At 33.7% G+C, this 19,833-nt stretch overlaps 1 protein-coding gene across 4 annotated transcripts in view; it reads right to left on the bottom strand.

Moving 5' to 3' along the window:
- Positions 1 to 618: 618 nt before the first annotated feature.
- LOC106062948 (uncharacterized) overlaps positions 619 to 19,833 on the bottom strand; it is a 192,057-nt gene continuing 172,842 nt past the window's right edge. For 2 of the 4 annotated variants that reach the window (XM_056007476.1, XM_056007477.1), the window contains 10 exons: positions 19,310 to 19,510; positions 18,104 to 18,254; positions 16,822 to 16,993; positions 15,293 to 15,433; positions 14,503 to 14,619; positions 13,611 to 13,704; positions 11,359 to 11,529; positions 7,441 to 7,527; positions 6,242 to 6,524; positions 619 to 4,890 (listed from right to left, as the gene is read on the bottom strand). In XM_056007476.1, the coding sequence (XP_055863451.1) occupies positions 6,259 to 6,524; positions 7,441 to 7,527; positions 11,359 to 11,529; positions 13,611 to 13,704; positions 14,503 to 14,619; positions 15,293 to 15,433; positions 16,822 to 16,993; positions 18,104 to 18,254; positions 19,310 to 19,510 (1,400 nt within the window). In that variant the 3' untranslated portion in view covers positions 619 to 4,890; positions 6,242 to 6,258. Of the gene's footprint in view, positions 4,891 to 6,241; positions 6,525 to 7,440; positions 7,528 to 9,912; positions 10,370 to 11,358; positions 11,530 to 13,610; positions 13,705 to 14,502; positions 14,620 to 15,292; positions 15,434 to 16,821; positions 16,994 to 18,103; positions 18,255 to 19,309; positions 19,511 to 19,833 lie in introns of those variants that run through there. The other 2 variants (XR_008774238.1, XM_056007479.1) reach the window with 2 other exon arrangements.

The raw sequence follows: 19,833 nt of genomic DNA, 5'->3' as shown, positions 1-19,833 counted from the left end.
AAAGGAAACAAAAAAATATTAGCCACATATTTTCTTTGGCCACCTTGTAATGTTAAGCCTAAATAAATAAATAGTGACTTAATTATTTGATTTAAAATTTTCTTCCATACATTAATGCATGTTACCTACAGACACTGTATTTTTTTTTTTTCCAAATAAATGTATCATCTTTTGAAACTTATATGCCATTGAACTTTAGATGGCTTGAGACTTTTAATATTTTTTCCCCCAAAATAATGCCTAATATGACAACATATTGTAAAATTTTAATTATATTTCTATCTACAATAAAATGGAACAGTTTGTGCCTTCAATAACATTAAATATTAAAGTATTTGCGTTCTTAATAAATAAATAAATATGTTTTCGAGTGGGGAGTTTTCATCTTCCAGGTGGCAGATAGGGGAATGCCTCCAGATATGGTGGAAATGATATACCATGTATGGACCAAAATCAAACCTGCATATATATATATATATATATATATATATATATGCACACAACATTTTGATTATTACTGAATTCAATAAATTTAATTGCATCACACACACAAATACTCACAAAGATATCAGCACTAAAAATTGCTGATGACATAAAAAAAATTATTTCAAAACAATGAACGCCAATGTCACTTTAATAAATAATCAATAATAGTTCTATGGACGGAATGCATATAATAAATTGTTACTGACAATAGGGCCAAAGCTTAAACACAATCACTTGTTAAATGAATGCTACTAGATTGATGTAAAAATACATAAAAATCAATGAATTGGCAGATCACAAAGCTATTCAATACTGTTATCATTCACAAGAACAAAACAATACAAATTCGATAGCACTGTTGTAGTATTAGGTCAATAAAAGCTCAAATACTGTGCTTCACATAATGATTTCATATATGTATATATATATATATATATATATATTACACTGAATTCATTTACTTAATGCTTAAAGGGAAACATTCAGTAGAAATGGTCAAGCAAGCTAGATGGAGAGCGTAGGAAGTCATTAGGCATTAGTTCTGAAACTACTTTGAAAATGTCTTATGTTGGCACCAGAATCAAAAATTGACTGGGATATATAAGAACCGCTTGACCAATGATTGAAAAAAACAAAAAGACAACACAGCCATATCACAATTTAACTCTTCTCTCCTAACCGATGATATCATTGTTGATTTTATCCCATTATACAGCCTAATCATCTATGCTTAAAAAGTCAGTTATTTTGTTATCTTTCCTTACAAAATGCTTTTAATTGCTTAAAAAAAAATCTTGAGTAGTTTCACTTTTGAAAAAATATGAATTTTTAAAATTTTGATTTGTGTTTTTACAAAAGAAACGATGTTTTTAAAGAGTGGGGGCTCAAAAAGGCTCTATTTTTCTATATTAATTTGTATAGGGGGTGTGACATGGGGCCAAGTAATACTTGGCGCCACACGTTCATGGAGTACCTCAGAACAGTGGACACCAGGTGGGAGGAGGCTTCAGACATTGCCAGTGACAGATCTTTATGGAGACAGCTTGCTGCCCAATGCGCCGTGGCATGGGATAGTGACCTCAAGACAATTAGTTTTATATATGTTATATAATTAATTTTGTGAAAATATTAATAACTATTATAAAAAAATACTTTTTATATAATTTGGATCATAAAATATTGTCGAGATATAGTTTTAAGGGAGACTTGTCCACAGTCAATATGTACAACTTTTTAACTTCTAAGTTTCACTATTCAAAATAAACTTTTATATTTCATTTTATAAACATCCATTAAATTATCTTAAATAGGTGTGCATTTTCCTTTAATTGTATACCAAATAAAAATGAATAATTCTGTCGGAATGTGGAAAATAATTACGGAGAGAAAGAGTTAAGGCTCTGCAGAGGCTCCCCTACAAGGGACAAAACCAGAAATATGAAAAGGATAGAGAAGTATGTCAAAGAAATAATGGGAAGTGAATATTATGCTGTATAGGAAGTTGAACAAAGTTTAAAAGTTTCACAGAACAGGGGAAGGTGATAACATTCCTGCTCAACACATCCTTACTCAAGAAAAGTTGGTCATCAGACATAAATATTCACAACACTTGCAACCTTTTTAAACATCTTTTAAACTAGCTTAAATTCTGAGGTCCACTAGAGTGAGAGTGCAGGTCTATAATAGAAAGTTTTCCTATCAGACCTTGGGATCTATGGGTTAGATGATGTAAAGGTCATCTGTGTCTGTGACCCACAATTTGCAAGGGTGTCATGTGGCCAGCACACTGACTAACTGTCTTTTACTTTTACCCAACATAAGAGCTGGGTGGACTCAGAGGGGCCCCTAAAAATCCCAGTCGTCAAACTTAAGCCACCCTGGTTCAGAAGCCAAGCGCCTTAACAATCAGCCACCACACCTCTTGACTGAGTGTGCAATACTAATAGGCTAAAACCTCATTTTTCAATGTCAAGAGATTGTGCTAAGATTAGGTGCTATAGATTGTGCTAAGCTTAGGTGCTAATTAAAGTGACTGAGTAACAAAGCATTGCAACAGAAGAAACAGTTGTTACGTCAGAGAAATAACAAGCATCAAAAAGAAACACAAATGTGTCGTTCAAAATAGTTGCATTCAGTTGTAATAAATCTAAATAAATCTCTAAATGAATAGCCTCTAACAAATCCTAACTCAAGACCTTCATTTGGCATTAAAACACTTGTCATTTGGCCATTACACTCATTTTGACAGTAAAAGAATAATTCATTCTTAAATACTCAATAAGCACATTTCTTACTAAAAGATTAAATCAGAACCATTTGATGAAAATTGTAAGGCCTAACAAAGTCAATGTAGATTGTCTTTCAGTGATTGACTTCCATTATCATCATAGCCATTTATATTAATTAATTTTCATCATTATTCCAAGAATCAGATCTCTAAAATATGTATTTATAGTACTATCAATTGTCTGGATGAACTAAAGAAAAGAGTCATGTGAATTTATATGAACTCAATTTCTCATTAAAAAATCAAAGACTTAATCTGTCCAGTAAGAGAAGTAACAGAATTAGATTTTGTACAAACTGTAAGGTCAACCAAAGGAAAACTTGAAGTGGTTTCACGGGTCAACAAAAGGAAAACTTGAAGTGGTTTCACAGGTCAACCAAAGGAAAACTTGAAGTGGTTTCACAGGTCAACCAAAGGAAAACTTGAAGTGGTTTCACAGGTCAACCAAAGGAAAACTTGAAGTGATTTCACAGGTCAGTCAAAGGAAAACTGTATGTAGTTTCACAAACCCAATAGCAATGATTAAATTGAAGCTGAGACAATAGGAACTTTAAGGTTATGGTACTATCTTCAGAACCAGGAGAACACAAGTTCACATCTCAGTGAGGAACCTGGAAGTGACACAAATTTTCAACTATATATATCTTTTTAAAAAAATCCAAACAAATCAAAGCACCTGACATGATTTGGGGAAAGTTAAGTCAAAATGGTCATTTTGCTGAACTCAAAAACACCATTTATTAACCTTGGTCTAAAGAAACAGAAGATCATCACACTACTGGCTCCATTCATCACAAGGTCTGAAAGTACTTTACTTTTACAGTAAAAACCTAAGTTCATGAACACTTTGAAAATGCTGATAAATTGAGGGCCTACTACTTTCATATTAATTCTATGATTTGATTGAGTTCAACCATTTATCCACTCGCAGTACACCTGTTAACACATATAGCAGTCAAACTTAGAAAGCAATAATTGACTAACATAATTCAAATTCAAGTTGTCAAACAGTAAAAAAAAAAAAGGCAAACTAATTGAACTTAAAAAAAAACAAAAAAAAAAAAATAAACGAACTTAACTTAAACATTAACATATTCATTAACATAATAACATAAAATTTATTTTTTAAAGTTCATTTAATACATCCTTAATGTAAAAGGTCAAGGCCATTGGGGTATAAGAAATATGTATAAAAATGTTATAAAATACATATCGAAATTGCAGACATAAATACATAAAAAAATGATGTTAATCACATAATTTTAGGTAAATAAATATGGCCACTGACAGGATGCATGCTGGGAAATATACACTGCCTTCTGTATACAGACAAGTGCTACACTGATTAAACTGTACATCAGCTTGTATATATATATATATGAGCTAAGATAGTGCCAATGATTAACACTATAAATCATATATTGGTGTAAAAGAGCTAAAATAAACCTTCATAGTAAGCAGTACAAATTTTAAAGTCTGTAAAACAAACTTATGTAAAAAACATTTATTTCTCTTCTATTGAGAATCACACATTTCTATTCGCTGACTTAACAGTTTGACTATGACTAAAAAAAAATTTTTGGCTTAAAATATTTACCATTAGAACTAGATGATTAAAAAATACAACTAATACTGTTCAGTGGAAACTCTACGGAACAAAAATGTCTAAGATATCAATTATACCTAAGTGACATAACAAGTAGGCCAGTCCTAGCATTCATTGTGTCCTCAAGCAGGAGCGGATAACTGAGTTGATAAACAAAAAGAGTTCTTGGACATTGTTTCAAACAGACCTTACAAGAGATTCAAGGTAATGGGCTAAACACAGACATTGTCACTGACCAACATATTCCAGTTTTTTAAGATGAAAAATATAAAAAAAAAATGTGCCGAAATAGAAACCAAACATTTGTCCCAAAGAAGAATGACATATTTTTGGTTTTTTCTCAATTCATTTTTTTTCTCACAGTAGCCAAATCTGAGATTGGTTTACTGTTCATAAAGTGACAGGACAACATTGATGAGAACAGGACAATGTTGACATTCACGCTGGACTCAAATATAACTCAGCAGTTTCTTCAGAGAAGGTGATGACTTTCGTTTTCTCTCTCTTCACTCTGTAATGATATAAAACATAGAATTAAAGCAGTATTTTCTAAAGAAGTTCAATCAGAATAAAAAAAAATGTGTGTGCACTTAATGTCATTCTTAATGTTGATGCTGTGGTGAGATACAACTTTTGTTCTCCAAAACAAAACAACAAATCTTAAATAGAAAACAACTTTTAGGCATTGAATCTATTCATCTAAGGAACCTGACTGACTGACTCACCTACCAGAACAGTAAATTTAAAAAAAAATCTATTTTACTTAAGGTGTGCTTAGAGGAAATAACTAACTAACCACAAACCGATTTTTATTCTGATTTGGATCAAATATATTTTATATGTTTTGAGAACCAAAAAAAAAAAAAAAAAAAAAAACATCCTTCCATCTGTAACTATTCAAATTCTTAGTGTTTGTACATTTCTTGCATTTGTAGGCACTGTATAAAAATAATATTTTTTTTTTGGTCAACCTATAGAGCTGACATTGATTGAAAATGTGTTTTTTGTGTGTAAAAAGTTTTTAAAGAACAAATGAAATGTATGTATATATTGTAACTATTAGTTTGTGTGTTAAGGGTGGAGGTCAATAAGACAAGAATAGTATTCTTGGGTGAGACTGTTATATTGACTATTGACAGATCATGTGTGGTGCTGCAACAGTTCCACAGACTAAAGGACAGGTGAGGGGAATTCTATAAAAAGATTCCATAAACCAAAACAATGTAGGTTCAAGGCACTTGAGAACATAACAGACATAAAACATGAAATTATCTAAAAAGGAGAGAGTTCTAAGTTCCAACCATTGGTCCATGTACAGTATTTACAATAACATATTGTAATAACTGAAGGGAGGCAACTCAACGAGGCAATGATGTTTATTAACAAGGACATCACAAGTACACAAAACTACATCTGCCTTTAGCACAGTCTCTTCAAATCAGCTCCAGACTTGGGCGGAAATCGTTCTTCTCTTCTTCCTAATGTTGACCTCCTTTTCAGTCTAGTCTATAACTCTGCGCACCTTCTGCACTAGCTTAGATGGCGGTGCGCATGGCAGAGTTATAACAACATGGTTCCCCTTTCTGACCTTGCGATCTATAGCTTTCTGGGTTCAAGTTTTGGAAAGCGAAAAAGCACAGGAAAACTTGAAGGCTGTGTCCATGGAGTGGAAAGATTTCTGAGAGACACAGGGAGTCATCACTTCATTAAGATAATGGTATAGATGCACAGGTGACAAAGTGTTGGATAATACATTGTATAGCTCCTCCTTCGTGATCGAAGATGATTGAGAGATGAGAATGTGGATAATACATTAATAAGATATTAAATAGTACTACCACCCAAGCAAATTTAATTTCTACCTGTTTGTATTGCAGAGTTAACTTCCCCTATTGTAAACATCCTCTTTGCTCTCACTGGAGCTGACATTGGCATGGGTCATTCGGATCTTGTTCTCTTCTCCAGAGACAATGCCGACTAGAGAGACACGAGAGATCTGCTGTTGGGGCAAACTTTGCTGCTTCTTAGAGGTGCTGTGGTAGGCTCCTCCTACCAGGCCAGGTCTGGCTGGAACACTGCTGACATTGGCACCGATGTTGATAGTGGGGAGGGTGCTGCTTTTTTTCTCAGGTTTTGGGTTTAAAGCTATGAGGGAAAACAAAAATATGGAAAGTAAAGAAAGTTTAGACCTTGACGCATTTAGAGCTCCATTATCAACCACCTTTACTTTAAACATATATTGTCATTTTAGCACATCTGTTTTCATTTTTAGCACATTATCATAATATTAGAACATTATCATTATTTTAGGACATTGTCATTTCAGCACATATATTATAATTTAAGCACATATTATCATTTTAGTACATCTATTATCATTTTAAAAAAACAACATTTAAAAAAAAAATGTCCCTTAAATATCAAATTATGTGAGTTTTTTTTCCCCCGCAAACACAAAAACTTTATTGGAATACTCAAGCTTCATTTTGAAGTGATAGTTGAATTTAGAATACAGGGGTAAAGCTTTGTACACCATGTTTTCAGATTTGAGCCCTGACCACCATCCTCCTCTGCGGTTCTGCAGGAGGTTTAGGCTGGAATGTAAGAATCTTCATTTCTAAAGGAACTTTAAAAAAATTGTCAAATCCAAAAAAAAAAAAAAAAAAAAAGACACAGGAGGTCTAGGTCACCTTAATTAGTAATTGCACTGAGTTTCTTTTTAATGTCAGGTACCCATTAGAGCTGCGTGGACTCAGGTGCCTAAAGATCCCAAAGTTAAAAAATCCCAGTCTTCAGGATTTGAGCCCAGGACTTCAGTTCAGAATCCAAGCGCTTTACTGCTCAGCCACCATGCCTCACATTTATATATACTAACATTTAATTCTTATCTTATACAATACAGACGTTACTTCAAAAAAGATGATTACATTCTCCTGAAATAACTTATCTTTCAATAAATTGAATTTAAAAAAAATGGGAGGCAACTGGCTCATGCTACCAAGCAGATGCTGACATCTGACCAAAACAGAGACATAGTAAACTTATCAAGTTATTCACTTACTGCTGTTGTATGGGCTGTTATTGTTCCCACCTTTGGCTACACTACGTGGAGGAGATGGTTTCCTCTGACCTGGCACTGGTGATGTTCCTGGCAAAGTGGAAAAAACAAAAGTGACATTAGAACCACAAGATGAAAACAGAACTGTCCAGCTAAACAACAGTGAATGATCTAGAAATGCTGTAGCTTTCCTACCCATGTATAACTTTGTAAAATGCCATAATTATGGAAAAATGTAATTATAATTATGCGCAAAATTTAAAAGGTGAAATAAATTATGTCTATAAACTATTAAAGCATGGATATAGTAATGTACAATAAAGCCAATAGGAAATTTTCACACCCCTTATATTTCTTGGTTTAAAAAAATATTTCTAACTAGAACATGGCAACTTTGAACATTTATCAACAGATGTCAAAAAAAAAAAAGATAATCGAAGAAAGATTGAACTGGCAATGTAATGGAAGAAAGATTGAACTGACATTTCAAAACAAACTAACATTCATTTCTTATAAAAGAAAAGAAAATTAATAAAAATTCTCAAAAGAAATCTAAATTGGCACAGAAATACTGCGAAATTCTTTAACTGCTGTTTAAAATCATGACTTATGTCCCCTAGAAGTATTGACTTATTGAATATCTGTGAAAGCTTTAAGATTTTTGTTCCTTTTGAAAATTGTTGGTGATAACTTTCTGAGATTATGTATTTGTATAGAAAGGAAAAAGCAACTTGAGTCTTTCTAAATCTGAATTCTAATTAAATGTTTATCAAAATAAATGAGTTTCTGCGCTCTGTGTTACAAAGTAAAAACTGACTCTTTCAGAAATGAAGATTATAACTATGTCCTAGCCCGTATCTGGATAACAACATGTGATGAATATCTTAATCATAAAGATTTTGTGTTGTGAGGATTATACTGTCAGCTCCTCTGATCATCTTCTCTCTACTGTTACTATCAAGTAGTTATCAGGAGAAGGGGACACTCTATTTTAGATAGCTGTCCAAAACAAGTAGCCATCCATCCATTATGTTTTGTAGGACATGCATTATATTTAGGGTTATTAGAGAAGATTTATTTTTAACAGGAAAATATTTCTTTTGATACACATCCTCCTTACGTAGAAATAATAAGTTTAAATAAAAAAACTGGCCTAAGTCTAATTCTAATTCTGTGAAACATTACATCGACAAACCAGGGGGGGAGGAGATTTGAGTTGCCCCTTAGCGCGAGCAGTGAAAACAGTCCGTATGGGCAGGGTTTAATCCACGAAAGTGGAGTGAGGCAGGAGACCTTTTTTTTTTTAAAGCCACCAATTTTGATTCACGGTGCCCCCGCTGCGGGGAAGAAGAGGAAACCGTGCCTCATATTCTGTTTGACTGCCCCAGACTTGCTGATCTCCGTCTTGACAGGTCTGGGAAACCCAAAATTCTCGACCTGTATGGCGACATTTATGCACTACGCAAGACAGCAGGGTTTCTGTCCAGGGCTTTTGCAAGAGAGGATTTGAGCCTTTCAAGCCCTCACTCTAATGGAGTTTGATGATGATGATGATGATCCACAAACCAGATAAAGTCAGCTACACTAATGTCCTTACATGTGTCAAATACAAAAATAAAAAGTGACATACAAAAACTTAACATGAAAAAATAAGGAATGAAAAACTGAAATATTTGAAATCAAATCAGCGTGTACAACCCTGCAAGATTCATCAATCACATTTCATTGGGAAAAAAAAAGTTTTTATTTCTCCCTTGATGGAACAGAGTGCTATCAAAACATTGAGTAAAATGCAAAGGAAATAATATTTACATTTATTGATATATCTGCCATCAAAACTTAGCATTCGGCTGCCATATTAAAAAAAAAAATACAAACATAAATTATAATATTCTTCTTTGTATGTGATAAAGAAAAAAAAACAAACCCTGAGGTTAAAGTTTCTCTTTGTACAAATGAATTCATGAAACAAAAAAACTAGAGCCAAAAAAAAAACAATGTCTATTTGTCATTATGAACGAATGATGCATCCTGGCATTCATAAAGCTAATATCCATAAAAATACTTGTCATTTTTTTCTTATGACAAACTGATTCAGCAGAAAGTTCAAACCATTTGTAATTAATAAAAAGAGGAATCTAGTTATATGAAAATAAAGTAATGACAGAATACATCATTAGAATCATAATGAAAACTTGCAGGGTGGTACACGGAGCTGAAACATCAAATTAATGTTTAAACAATGCATCAGCTTATGCAGTTGTCACTTAATAGGATTCTTGTAAATATATAAATATATTTTTTTCTTACAAAAAAAACTGAAAAATGATTATGGGATATTAGCTTCACAAGCCAGTGATCACAATAGAAAGAGTATTAAATTCTATAGCCTTAAACTATAAAAATGATAAAATATAAAAGTGAAAATGATGTACAAGTGTCCACATTTTTGTTCTAATTACAAAAGTCATCAGCTGATGCTAGATTTAGATCAACACAATGGAACACATTGATTATTTCATCGGTAAATATATATACACATAGGCATATATACATTTCAATACATGGTCAATAAAGGAACAATGTTATCAAATCAATGTTAACATAAGAACAGAAGGCCAACATCGCAACTGGCCTGTAAAGAAGAGTTCCCATAAACCAACTGTAACCCACCTTGTAGGGAATAGTTGTGGTGGTACACTTGAGGGAAAAACTTTTTTTTTCTCAAGTTCTTAAAACTGACTGAGTCGAGGACAGAGCAATCATCTTCACACCGATCTTCACTTACACTATCATGGGAAATGATGAGAATTTTGAGAGTGAAACTGAGGCAGGGGAGGGTGAGAGTACTAGCATAATGAGGGGGAGGATTAAGCTGGTGCCATTGATTCCATGTCCTTGTGTTTCTTCCGCATTAGGTGACGATCATGCCCTAAGAAAGGAGGATGACAACTTATAGTGTGTGTTAATCAGCCAACAAACAACACTCTCATTAAAGAGAGAATTTCAACCCTTTTAGGCAACAACAAAAAATTGACCTTCTCAGGCAAAACAAAAAAATATATTAACACTCTCAGGCAACAAAAAAAAAAGACCTTCTCTGGGAAAAAAAAAAAGCCTCCCAGGCAACAAAAAATAAAAATTGACCTTCTTAGGCAAACAAAAAAATATCAACTCTCTCAGGCAACAAAAAATAAAAATTGACCTTCTCAGGCAAAAAAAAAATCAACTCTCTCAGGCAACAAAGAAAAAAAGACCTTCTCAGACAAAAAAAAAAAGCAGGCAACACATAGTTAGAATCATTCAGGCAAGACAAAAACAACTCTCTCAGACAACCAATCAATCAAAACGAGGTTAGAAAGTAAATAAAAGCCTTTTATAACAAGATAATATATGACCTAATCTCCTGCAGTTGAGAATACCCTCTTCCATTTGTTTGACATTGTTAACACTAGTGACCATTAGAAGTTTGTAAGAAAAATATAGTATACAAGTTGTACAATACCATAAATTAAAATAAATCCCAGAAACTGGATGATGAGTTAAAGAACAAAATCAGAGACAGTGTCAGAAAGTCATGGAAATATGTATGACCTATAACTATCAAAAAAGGAAAAAAAAAGAATAAAACATTCTTAAGTTTTTAAACTTGGAGTATGAAGAGTTTGATAAAAATACTTAGTGCTGTTATTTCAGACAGCTTGAATATTGCTAATTGTTTTGTGTAATCTGATGGCCAAGAGGTTTGAATACATGAACATTCAAAGTTTTTAATCTGCTAATTAATCTGCTAATTAAACTTCAAAGCTGCCATGACCAGATAGGAAGCAAAGGGTAAAACAATCATGGCCCAGGTACAGCTAATTAACACTTTGATGTGGACGCGGTGGACGTCCTGGAGGAACTTAAACAATTTTGCACCTGTAGGACGGCAGATGTCCAGGGAATCCTTGAACGGCGATACACTGCGGGCTTGGCGCTGGCCACTGAAAGGTGAGGAGCCGCAGTAAAGGACATTGTAGCCACCGAGAGAGTTGAGAGGCAGGAGTGACTGGCCCTTTCGACTTTTATCAAAACATTCTATTGCCAGATCTGAAATGTAAAATTTTTGGTTTAAGTGACAACAGCAGGAACATCAGATGTTTAAAAATCTTTACTTCGACAAATCTTCAACTTCTTTCTAAAACTAATCTTCAACTTTTATCTCATGAAAAAAAGGTGAGTGTATGTTAAAATGTAATCAAAGATGTATAATTTAAAATATTGAAGAAACTTGTTGACTTTTGGTTAGAGATTTGACACTAAAGGTATTGTACATGAAAAATAGAATGTCATACTTAAGAAACAGTCACTGCTTTGTTGAAGAAAGATATTAATCACACTGACACACTAATACGTCCTAGTTTTAATGACCTTAAGCCCTCCCTTCTTCCTAATTATAACATATCTAAAGGTACTGAAAAAATGCTGAAAAAAAACAACAAATTATGACTAATGGCCAACAGGTCTATATATGGGACATCAGTATCGGAGGTGAAAAGCTGACTAAAGTCAGCAGCTTCAAATACCTCGAGCTATTGTCTCAGATGAGGGAACGAAACCTGAACTACTGGCCAGAATAGCACAGTCTACAGCAGCCTTTTGAAAACTTAAAATAATATGGAAAGACAAATGCTTAGACCTCGGCACCAAAATCAGACTGATGTGCTCACTGGTCATGGCTATATTTTTATATACTTGTGAGTCTTGGACGCTGACTGCAGAGCTAGAGAGAAGGATCCTAACAATGGAATTGAGATGCTTTAGAAGGATCCTAGGTATCTTATTCAAAGACCACATCACAAACCAAGAGATTAGAGACAGGGTTACTGCAGCGATTGACCCCATGATGACCTGCTAACTATCATAAAAAAATGCAGGGTATAAATCTATGGCCATATTACAAGTCTTGGGGGCTCGCAAAGACCTTCCTCCAAGGAAAAGAAAAAGAGAAAGCGATGGGAAGACAACATAAAAGAATGTACGGGCCTGCCATTGAAAGAGGTTCTAACTAAGGCAAGGGGCAGAGAGGAATGGAGAAAGACGGTCGACGAATTTTGTTTGGTGCCCCAACGGTCCAACAGACTAAGGGATAGGTAAAGGTAAATAGGTACTTATACAGGGCAAGATATTTCAATAAATCTAAACAATTCTGTTCATTCATTTTACTCTTTTAGACCTTCTAAAGATGACACAGTCATGCCTGCACTTTGTAACATCTATTACAATGCAGTTGTCCACTTAACATACAAAAAATATGTGCCAATAGCTTTTACATTGTGCTCAAGTCTTATATTTTAATAATAAAAAGTAAAACCCATGTCACACAATATTGTCATCTAATAAATAAAGTAGAATGTAAGGAGTATGTATGTATGTATGTCCTGCTTAGAAATCAAAACCGTTTGACCAATCTTGATAAAACTTGGCATAAGTGTTCCTTGGATTTTGGCTGAAACCGTAGTGTATGTTTAATGTCCCTACCACAACCGGAAGGCCCTAAAAATGTAAGGAAACACCTAAATTTATATCTATTACAGAACAAAATTTTTTAATAAATCAGGGAAAACTGTTTTCACAGTATTTTATTTTTTTTATATCAAACCCATTTTCACACTCTACTTTCATTTTCGTGGCAAAAAAAAAATGTTATGGAAACATTCGCCATGATTGACATAAATCTAAATCCAATCCACTAGATCATTGATACCCAAAGGCCCGCAGGCCGCGGGGCATATCCAGCTAGTTCCAATTATTTTTCTCAAGAAATGGAATAAAAACATGAATTTTCCACTCGTCTTTGGCAAACAAAATTAATCTAAACATTTCTGGCATCAAAATGGTATTATGATGCTTTTTTAACCACTGGCCATCTGTTGCCTTTAGAGCTGCATTTACCTTTATGCAACATAAGCTATATATCTCAATGATATTCCCAGGGATATTTTCAATCATTATAAAGAAAGAGTAAAGGAAAGGTTGCCTTATGTTCATTGAAGGGCCTAGAATCTCAAAAAGATGAGAGAATTATCAAGTCTGAATTCAGTCCTGGTTGTATGAAGATAAAGGTCATTGTTTGTACCATTACAACCAGTGACCAGTCTGAAGTCATGCATGCACATATGTAAACTTACATAAACCATCACGCACGACACATGGGATAGCCTCCTTCAGAGCTTGGCAGTTGGTCCACAAGGCTGGATTGGCATTGATCTCAATTAACCAAACCTGGAGAGACATTCAAATGTTATATGTTAACATTCATAACATTTAGCATGCAATGTATTGATTACATTCACATTCAGACCCAGAAATGTTAACATTCGTACAATTTTAAATCTACATTTATACAATGTTGCATTTACTATCAATAGCTTATCACACTTTTTTTTTAAGTTTCTTAAATATTTTGATTATTCTAAAAATTAGAATTGGAATGAATGTTTCTAATTATTAGAAATGGCGTAGTTCAAATGCTAAATATAAAAATTTTGAAAGCTAAGGATGACAGTGTTTAACTTCTAATAATCATAATAATAATAATAATAATAAAAATCTTTGAGGAAATTAATTTTAAAATTTTGCATTGCACATATTAAAAACATTAAAAGAGCTAACAAATTATATAAACACACACAGAATTTATATTCATTACCAAATTTTCTCTCAAACATTACTTGTGAAATTTACATCAGAAAGATGGATTTTATTTAATAATTTCATTGCCAAGGAAACAAAAGAGTTCTTATCTCTGGTTTTATTTTTCATTTTTGGGATTTTTGTCTTGTATCCATTTATCTTTTCCAAGTGACAGACATTTTAAGAATGACTAGCTTTACATTATGTCTTAGGGTTATTAAATTTCATAGCTTCTTGTCAATGCACAGAAAGTAACATATTTTCTGGTTCTCTAGCAGTCATTAGTGGGTATAGTTTATGCTGAGATTCACTAGCGGCAGAAATCCAGCTCTAGTTAACTAAACTACATTTGCTAAGCTATTGTCACAAAGAAAAAAATCCTCTGACCTTGAGGTCTGCGTCCACCATGAAGTCCATGCCGTACAGATCAAAGTATCCAATCTTACACTGTAGCTTGTGCTTCACACTGTTGAAACAATGTAATGTGATTCTCTGCATTTGTTTCTGTCGGAAAGGAAAAGCTGAACTCAATACAAACTTAAACTCCAGGAGAAATAGTGAGATAATCAAACAATGTAATAGCATGCAGCAAACAAGAAATCTTAAGCATAGTATGATGATAGGGGGAGTTTGAGTCATGTTATACAAACTCATAGGTGGCCCCTAATATACTATGTAACACAATCACAATCATAACAGTGAAACATAAGTTGATTAAGATGAGACTTTTAGAAAATAAAAGGACTTTGAATACAAAAATGAAAAGTTCATTAACTTGTTTTATAAACTAAAGGGCAGCTATACATATGGGGCATGCTTTATTTTACATCTTAATGAATGCTGCGTCTATTCTGAGCTGGAAAAAAAAGACAGCAGGAATTTTTTTTTTTCAGTCTTGATTTAAATATAGTTCACATTAGTTATGAGAGTAAAACATGCATACTTATATTTCAAAACACAAGTTGAAGTTTCCAAAAAGCTTAAAACATTCACTGCAAGTGTTTCAAACAAGATAAAGGCTTGAAGTTGTTTAAAACTAAAACATGTTATGAGGAGAATATAAAACTAATAGCAGATTTCCATTATAAAGGTTGCTAAACTGTGCAGTCAAAAATTCTATTCAAAAAATATGATCTGCCACATCTATTTAACATCCTGTCAAAAATGAACAACTTACAGTCAAGCCTCCAAACACCCAATCCTTCTCCATATTTCTCTCCTTGGCTATATTCTCATTGACATATTCATTGAGCTTGTCCATTGTCCAAGCAGTGTCTTCTTTATTATCTTTATAGGACGGATCTTTCTTCTGAACAAACTGTCATTACAAGTGCAAGGTTATAGTACATGTCAACTGAACACAATAGTATTTAATAATTCATTAATATTAAGACTATAACAAACATTTCTTTTACACCAACATTTACTTGGCATCAGGAGTTTTCAAAGTTGTCAGTTTCCATTTCCTATAAAATACTACTAAAATGCAGGGCCTCAAAGAGCCTGTGTCATATAGTCCATCACCTGGCCTGCTCATGTGGTTTAGACGATAAGCCCAGCCTGCTATTACTGACAGGTGAAAGAGTCAAAGCCACCTTAAAAATGAAAGCTTCAGGCAGATGGATCTCGTAACTAATCAAGGAGAGGGGTACTCTCAAACCTTTCGGCTGCCTTGCTGCAATAATGCTTCAGGAGTGAATCTTGAGGAAAAATAGGAGTGAAGCCTCTTAGGCTTTGAGAGAATAAACTATGACATTCCTCCCAGCAGCTTCTACAACTGAGTAGTAATGCAATTCATTCCTTTGTATGACCTCAACAAGGTCGAGTGAGGGACCATGACACTTGACCACCCATGACCCCTTTATCTAAAAACGAGGGATTTGAACTGTCATATCTGGGCACATTCATTGTCAATCTAAACAGAAGGGACCATACATATACAAACTTGTCATATTCTAGTCATGTTCCTGGCTATAAGAATTTAAACAATTTCAAACTTAAATGGAAGACTATATTTGTTTCAAGCGCTCATGATTTAGTGTGAGGTAAGAATTTTTTTTCACATAACTTTGTAAAGGTCAACTAAGGTAGAGCAACTTTGTCAACTAAGGTAGAGCAATTTTGTCAACTACGGTAGAGCAGTTTTAATATTTACAAAAAGTGTGAACACTTTGTCATTGGATTGAACCAAGTTTGTCCATTAAAATGAACACAGGTTAATGTGTGGTAAATAGCATTGCTGCAGATCCAAGTTTGACTGTTTTGAGGCAGAATGTTCAATTAAAGGGATATCACTTCTGCAGCTTTGAGCTAGATCACAGTAACAACAATAGACTGCCATCTTGGTCAAAAGGGTAATTGAAAGAATTCAACCGAGTTATTCAATTATTAAGAGAGTCGTAAGTTGGACAATGATTGAATAGTTGAATCTTCAGTGGATATTAATAATAATCTAAATATAATGATGATAATAATAATAACTATCAGGCCTGTTACTAGCCCCTTGCAGGCTGTACTATAACACAACACTTGGTCAAAACTATTTGAGAATTGCATAAAACTTATTTTGTATCTTGCTTAGAATTCACATTTTCTTTTTTGTTTTATTTTATTTGATGTCATTTCATTTTCTTTTCAACAAATATTTTGATTAACCTTTTTTCAAAAATAAAATATTGATTATAAACCTGTAACTTGATTATTCACCTGGTTCGTTAAGTGAGTGGTCAGATTGGGGTCATCTTGACTGTACTTCTGACAGGACAGCCTCACATAACCTTTGTGAAACAAAACCAGGAAAGGGACAGTGCTAGCGATGAACATGTATGCTCGGATGTCAAACTTGCGGCCATCAATCAACAAAGGGTTGTGAATGTACCTTGAAAATGAACAAATTAAAACAGAATATTGTAATAACTATTAATAGAATGCTGTGAAATACTGCAATCCTCCTTAATCTTCACAATCGAAGACACATCTTATTGTTAATATATTAAATCAGAAAAATAAACCATGGTAGCTACTAAACCAAAATAAGACAGAAATTAGGGTGTTAATGTGTTCAATAGTAATACAGAATTTAAAAAAAAGAGGATATCTGTGTTTTTTTCTTCCTTAATAACAATGTCTTTAATCTTATGTATTTTTACAAATCTTATATCAACACACTCTGTCTGTCTAGTAAAACGTGTGTACATGTTATTTCTCCTACACCCAATCTCGGATAAAGTTGAAACTTGGCACAATTATTCATTGGCTTAGACAAGACATTAATCAATAAAAAAGAAAGTAACCAATTAGTCAATTATTTACTGCTCATTAATTATTTTGTTTGATACCAACAAGGGAAACAAATACTTCAGTATTCACATATATAGCTAAATTTGTTGGGTTTATTCCCCTTAAATAATTGTTAAAGCCGTTTTTCCCTCACCCATTCTCTGATCAAATTAAAACTTAACATAATTATTTATTGTAAAATGTACCTAACAAGAAATAAATCAATAAAAAAAAAGCAAAATAAAAAAAAAAAATACTTTATAAAAAAACATAGCTTACATAAAGCCTATCAATTACTTAGGATCAGTCATATAATTAAATTAGTAATAAGTCTCAGACGACAATCTATAAAGGGGACTTATTCAGCTTATACCATAACTTCCGTCAAATACTATTTCTTTTCCCTTGTTTGAGATACCAAACAAAGTAATTTATTACCAAATAGTTAATTGATTGATTAATTTTTCAAATTGATTCTTGTGTTGTCAGGTAAAAAAAAATTTTTGCAAAATTTCAGCTTGATCCGAGATTGTGTGTCTGAGAAATAATGCGTACAAAACTTCTGGCCAGACAGACAGAGAGAGTTGATATAAGCTTTGTAAAAACAACCATAAAATACAAAATATGGATTTCCAAAATACATTGTGTTGAAAAATTTGTACACATCCTAATGTAAGTTTGAGCAAATTGACATAATAAATGGACTAACCTTTGCACTATCCTCATCTGAACCTGTCGTGTCCAAGAGGACTTTGCCTCCCTCTCTGATAATAGCTGGTTGATTTCTTCTCGAGATCGGAGTAAGAATATGCCCTTTCCCTGATTCAGACTAGTTGGTTTGCAGATCCAGGTCTCTCCATCTGAAAGATAGTCACAGATGTTAGAACAATGCAGAGGTGGCCGCAGGGGGTGGGAAGTCAGATAACTTCCCGGGTCCCATACATTAGGGGTCAGCGTACAAAGAGAATATTTTGTCAGTTGTCACCATCAGCACATTCTGCAAAAATTCATTGCTCTGATATGACACTCCGCCAGGGCTCTGCCCACTTCTTGGGCCTCTTCTGAGATTTTACACCTTTATTATTTTTCTCTAACTTGCTGTGGGTTCCTTAGGGGGCTACACATAAAGAGAATATTTTGTTAGTTGTTGTCACCATCAGCCCATTCTGCAAAAATTCATGGCTCTAATATGACACTCCCCCAGGGTTCTGCCCACTTCTAGAGCCTACTCTGAGATATTACACCTTTATTATTCTTCTCTAACTTGCTGTGGGTTCCAGGTTCAAATCCTGGTGAAGACTGGGATTTTGAATTTCAGGATTTTAGGGTGCCTCTAAGACCACCCAGCTATAATGGGTACCTGACATTAGTTGGGGAAGAGTAAAGGCTTGACCTCAATGGACCTCACTCACCAATCGTAAACAAACAACATTTAGCCACGTGGTTCTCTATCTCTTCTATATAATTTACAATCTCATGTTTAATTCATGATGGTTGTCACGTGACAGGTTTTTTCGTTGTTTTATCAATAAGATCACGTGACTAAATGTTGTTTGTTTACGATTGGTGAATGAGGTCCATTGACCTGACCCTCTTGGACATTATATTTTATTGTTACTATGTGTAGCGTAATAAAACAAGATATCTATTTTTATTGACAATGAATGATGAGTTTATAGATGTTTCCATTTTTTTCCTAGGACTAACCTTTATGTAAAAATTGCAGAGGCAGGGCTTAACATGCTCATTAGAAAGAAATGACTAGATTTCTAGATCTAATTAAGTCCATCTTCATTGACTAAATAAGATTGACTTCATTATTAGATAGATCTAGAGACTAGATTATTAAAAGGTTAAAAAAGCGTTAAAGATTAGTCATCATCAATAGTCACATTTGGTTCATCCATCACATTACCTTTATAGTCATTTAGGAATTTCTCTCTATCGGTCCTTTCATCTAGTTTGTAAGTTTCTGGAACAAAATCGACCATTTTAAGTCTGGGTAGTCTGCCCTTGGTGAGTAGAGTTACCCTCTCATATTCCTGCAGACTACACAGGAGGCCAAGTTTGTTGGTCAGAAGCTTGCAATTAGGGATGTGATTCACAAGTTGTTCACCTGGGGATGCAAAGCAGGGATAATGGGGAGTGACTAATTCAATGTTCAAAACAAGAAAAGAGTTTATGATCAACAACAAACAAAAATCATAAGCTAAAATATATTTTCTTTCCTTATTTCAACTATTAGCTCAGATTTTTATAGAATATGGTCAAAAAAAGTGAAATCCTCAAAAATTCGAATTATTCATTTTGAAAACCTTTCATTATTCTATCCTGCTGACAGTGGTTTAGCTAGGAATTTGCTATCATTTAGGGTCTCGACCTCTTTGGGAGCATGATTATTAATATTTAATGTAAAAAAACCCACTCATTTGGGGGCCC

This window comes from Biomphalaria glabrata, chromosome 13 (assembly GCF_947242115.1).
Source record: "Biomphalaria glabrata chromosome 13, xgBioGlab47.1, whole genome shotgun sequence".
Lineage (NCBI taxonomy): Eukaryota > Metazoa > Mollusca > Gastropoda > Planorbidae > Biomphalaria > Biomphalaria glabrata.
The sequence above is the reverse complement of the archived record's forward strand: the minus strand, read 5'-3'. Positions and strand labels throughout refer to the sequence as shown.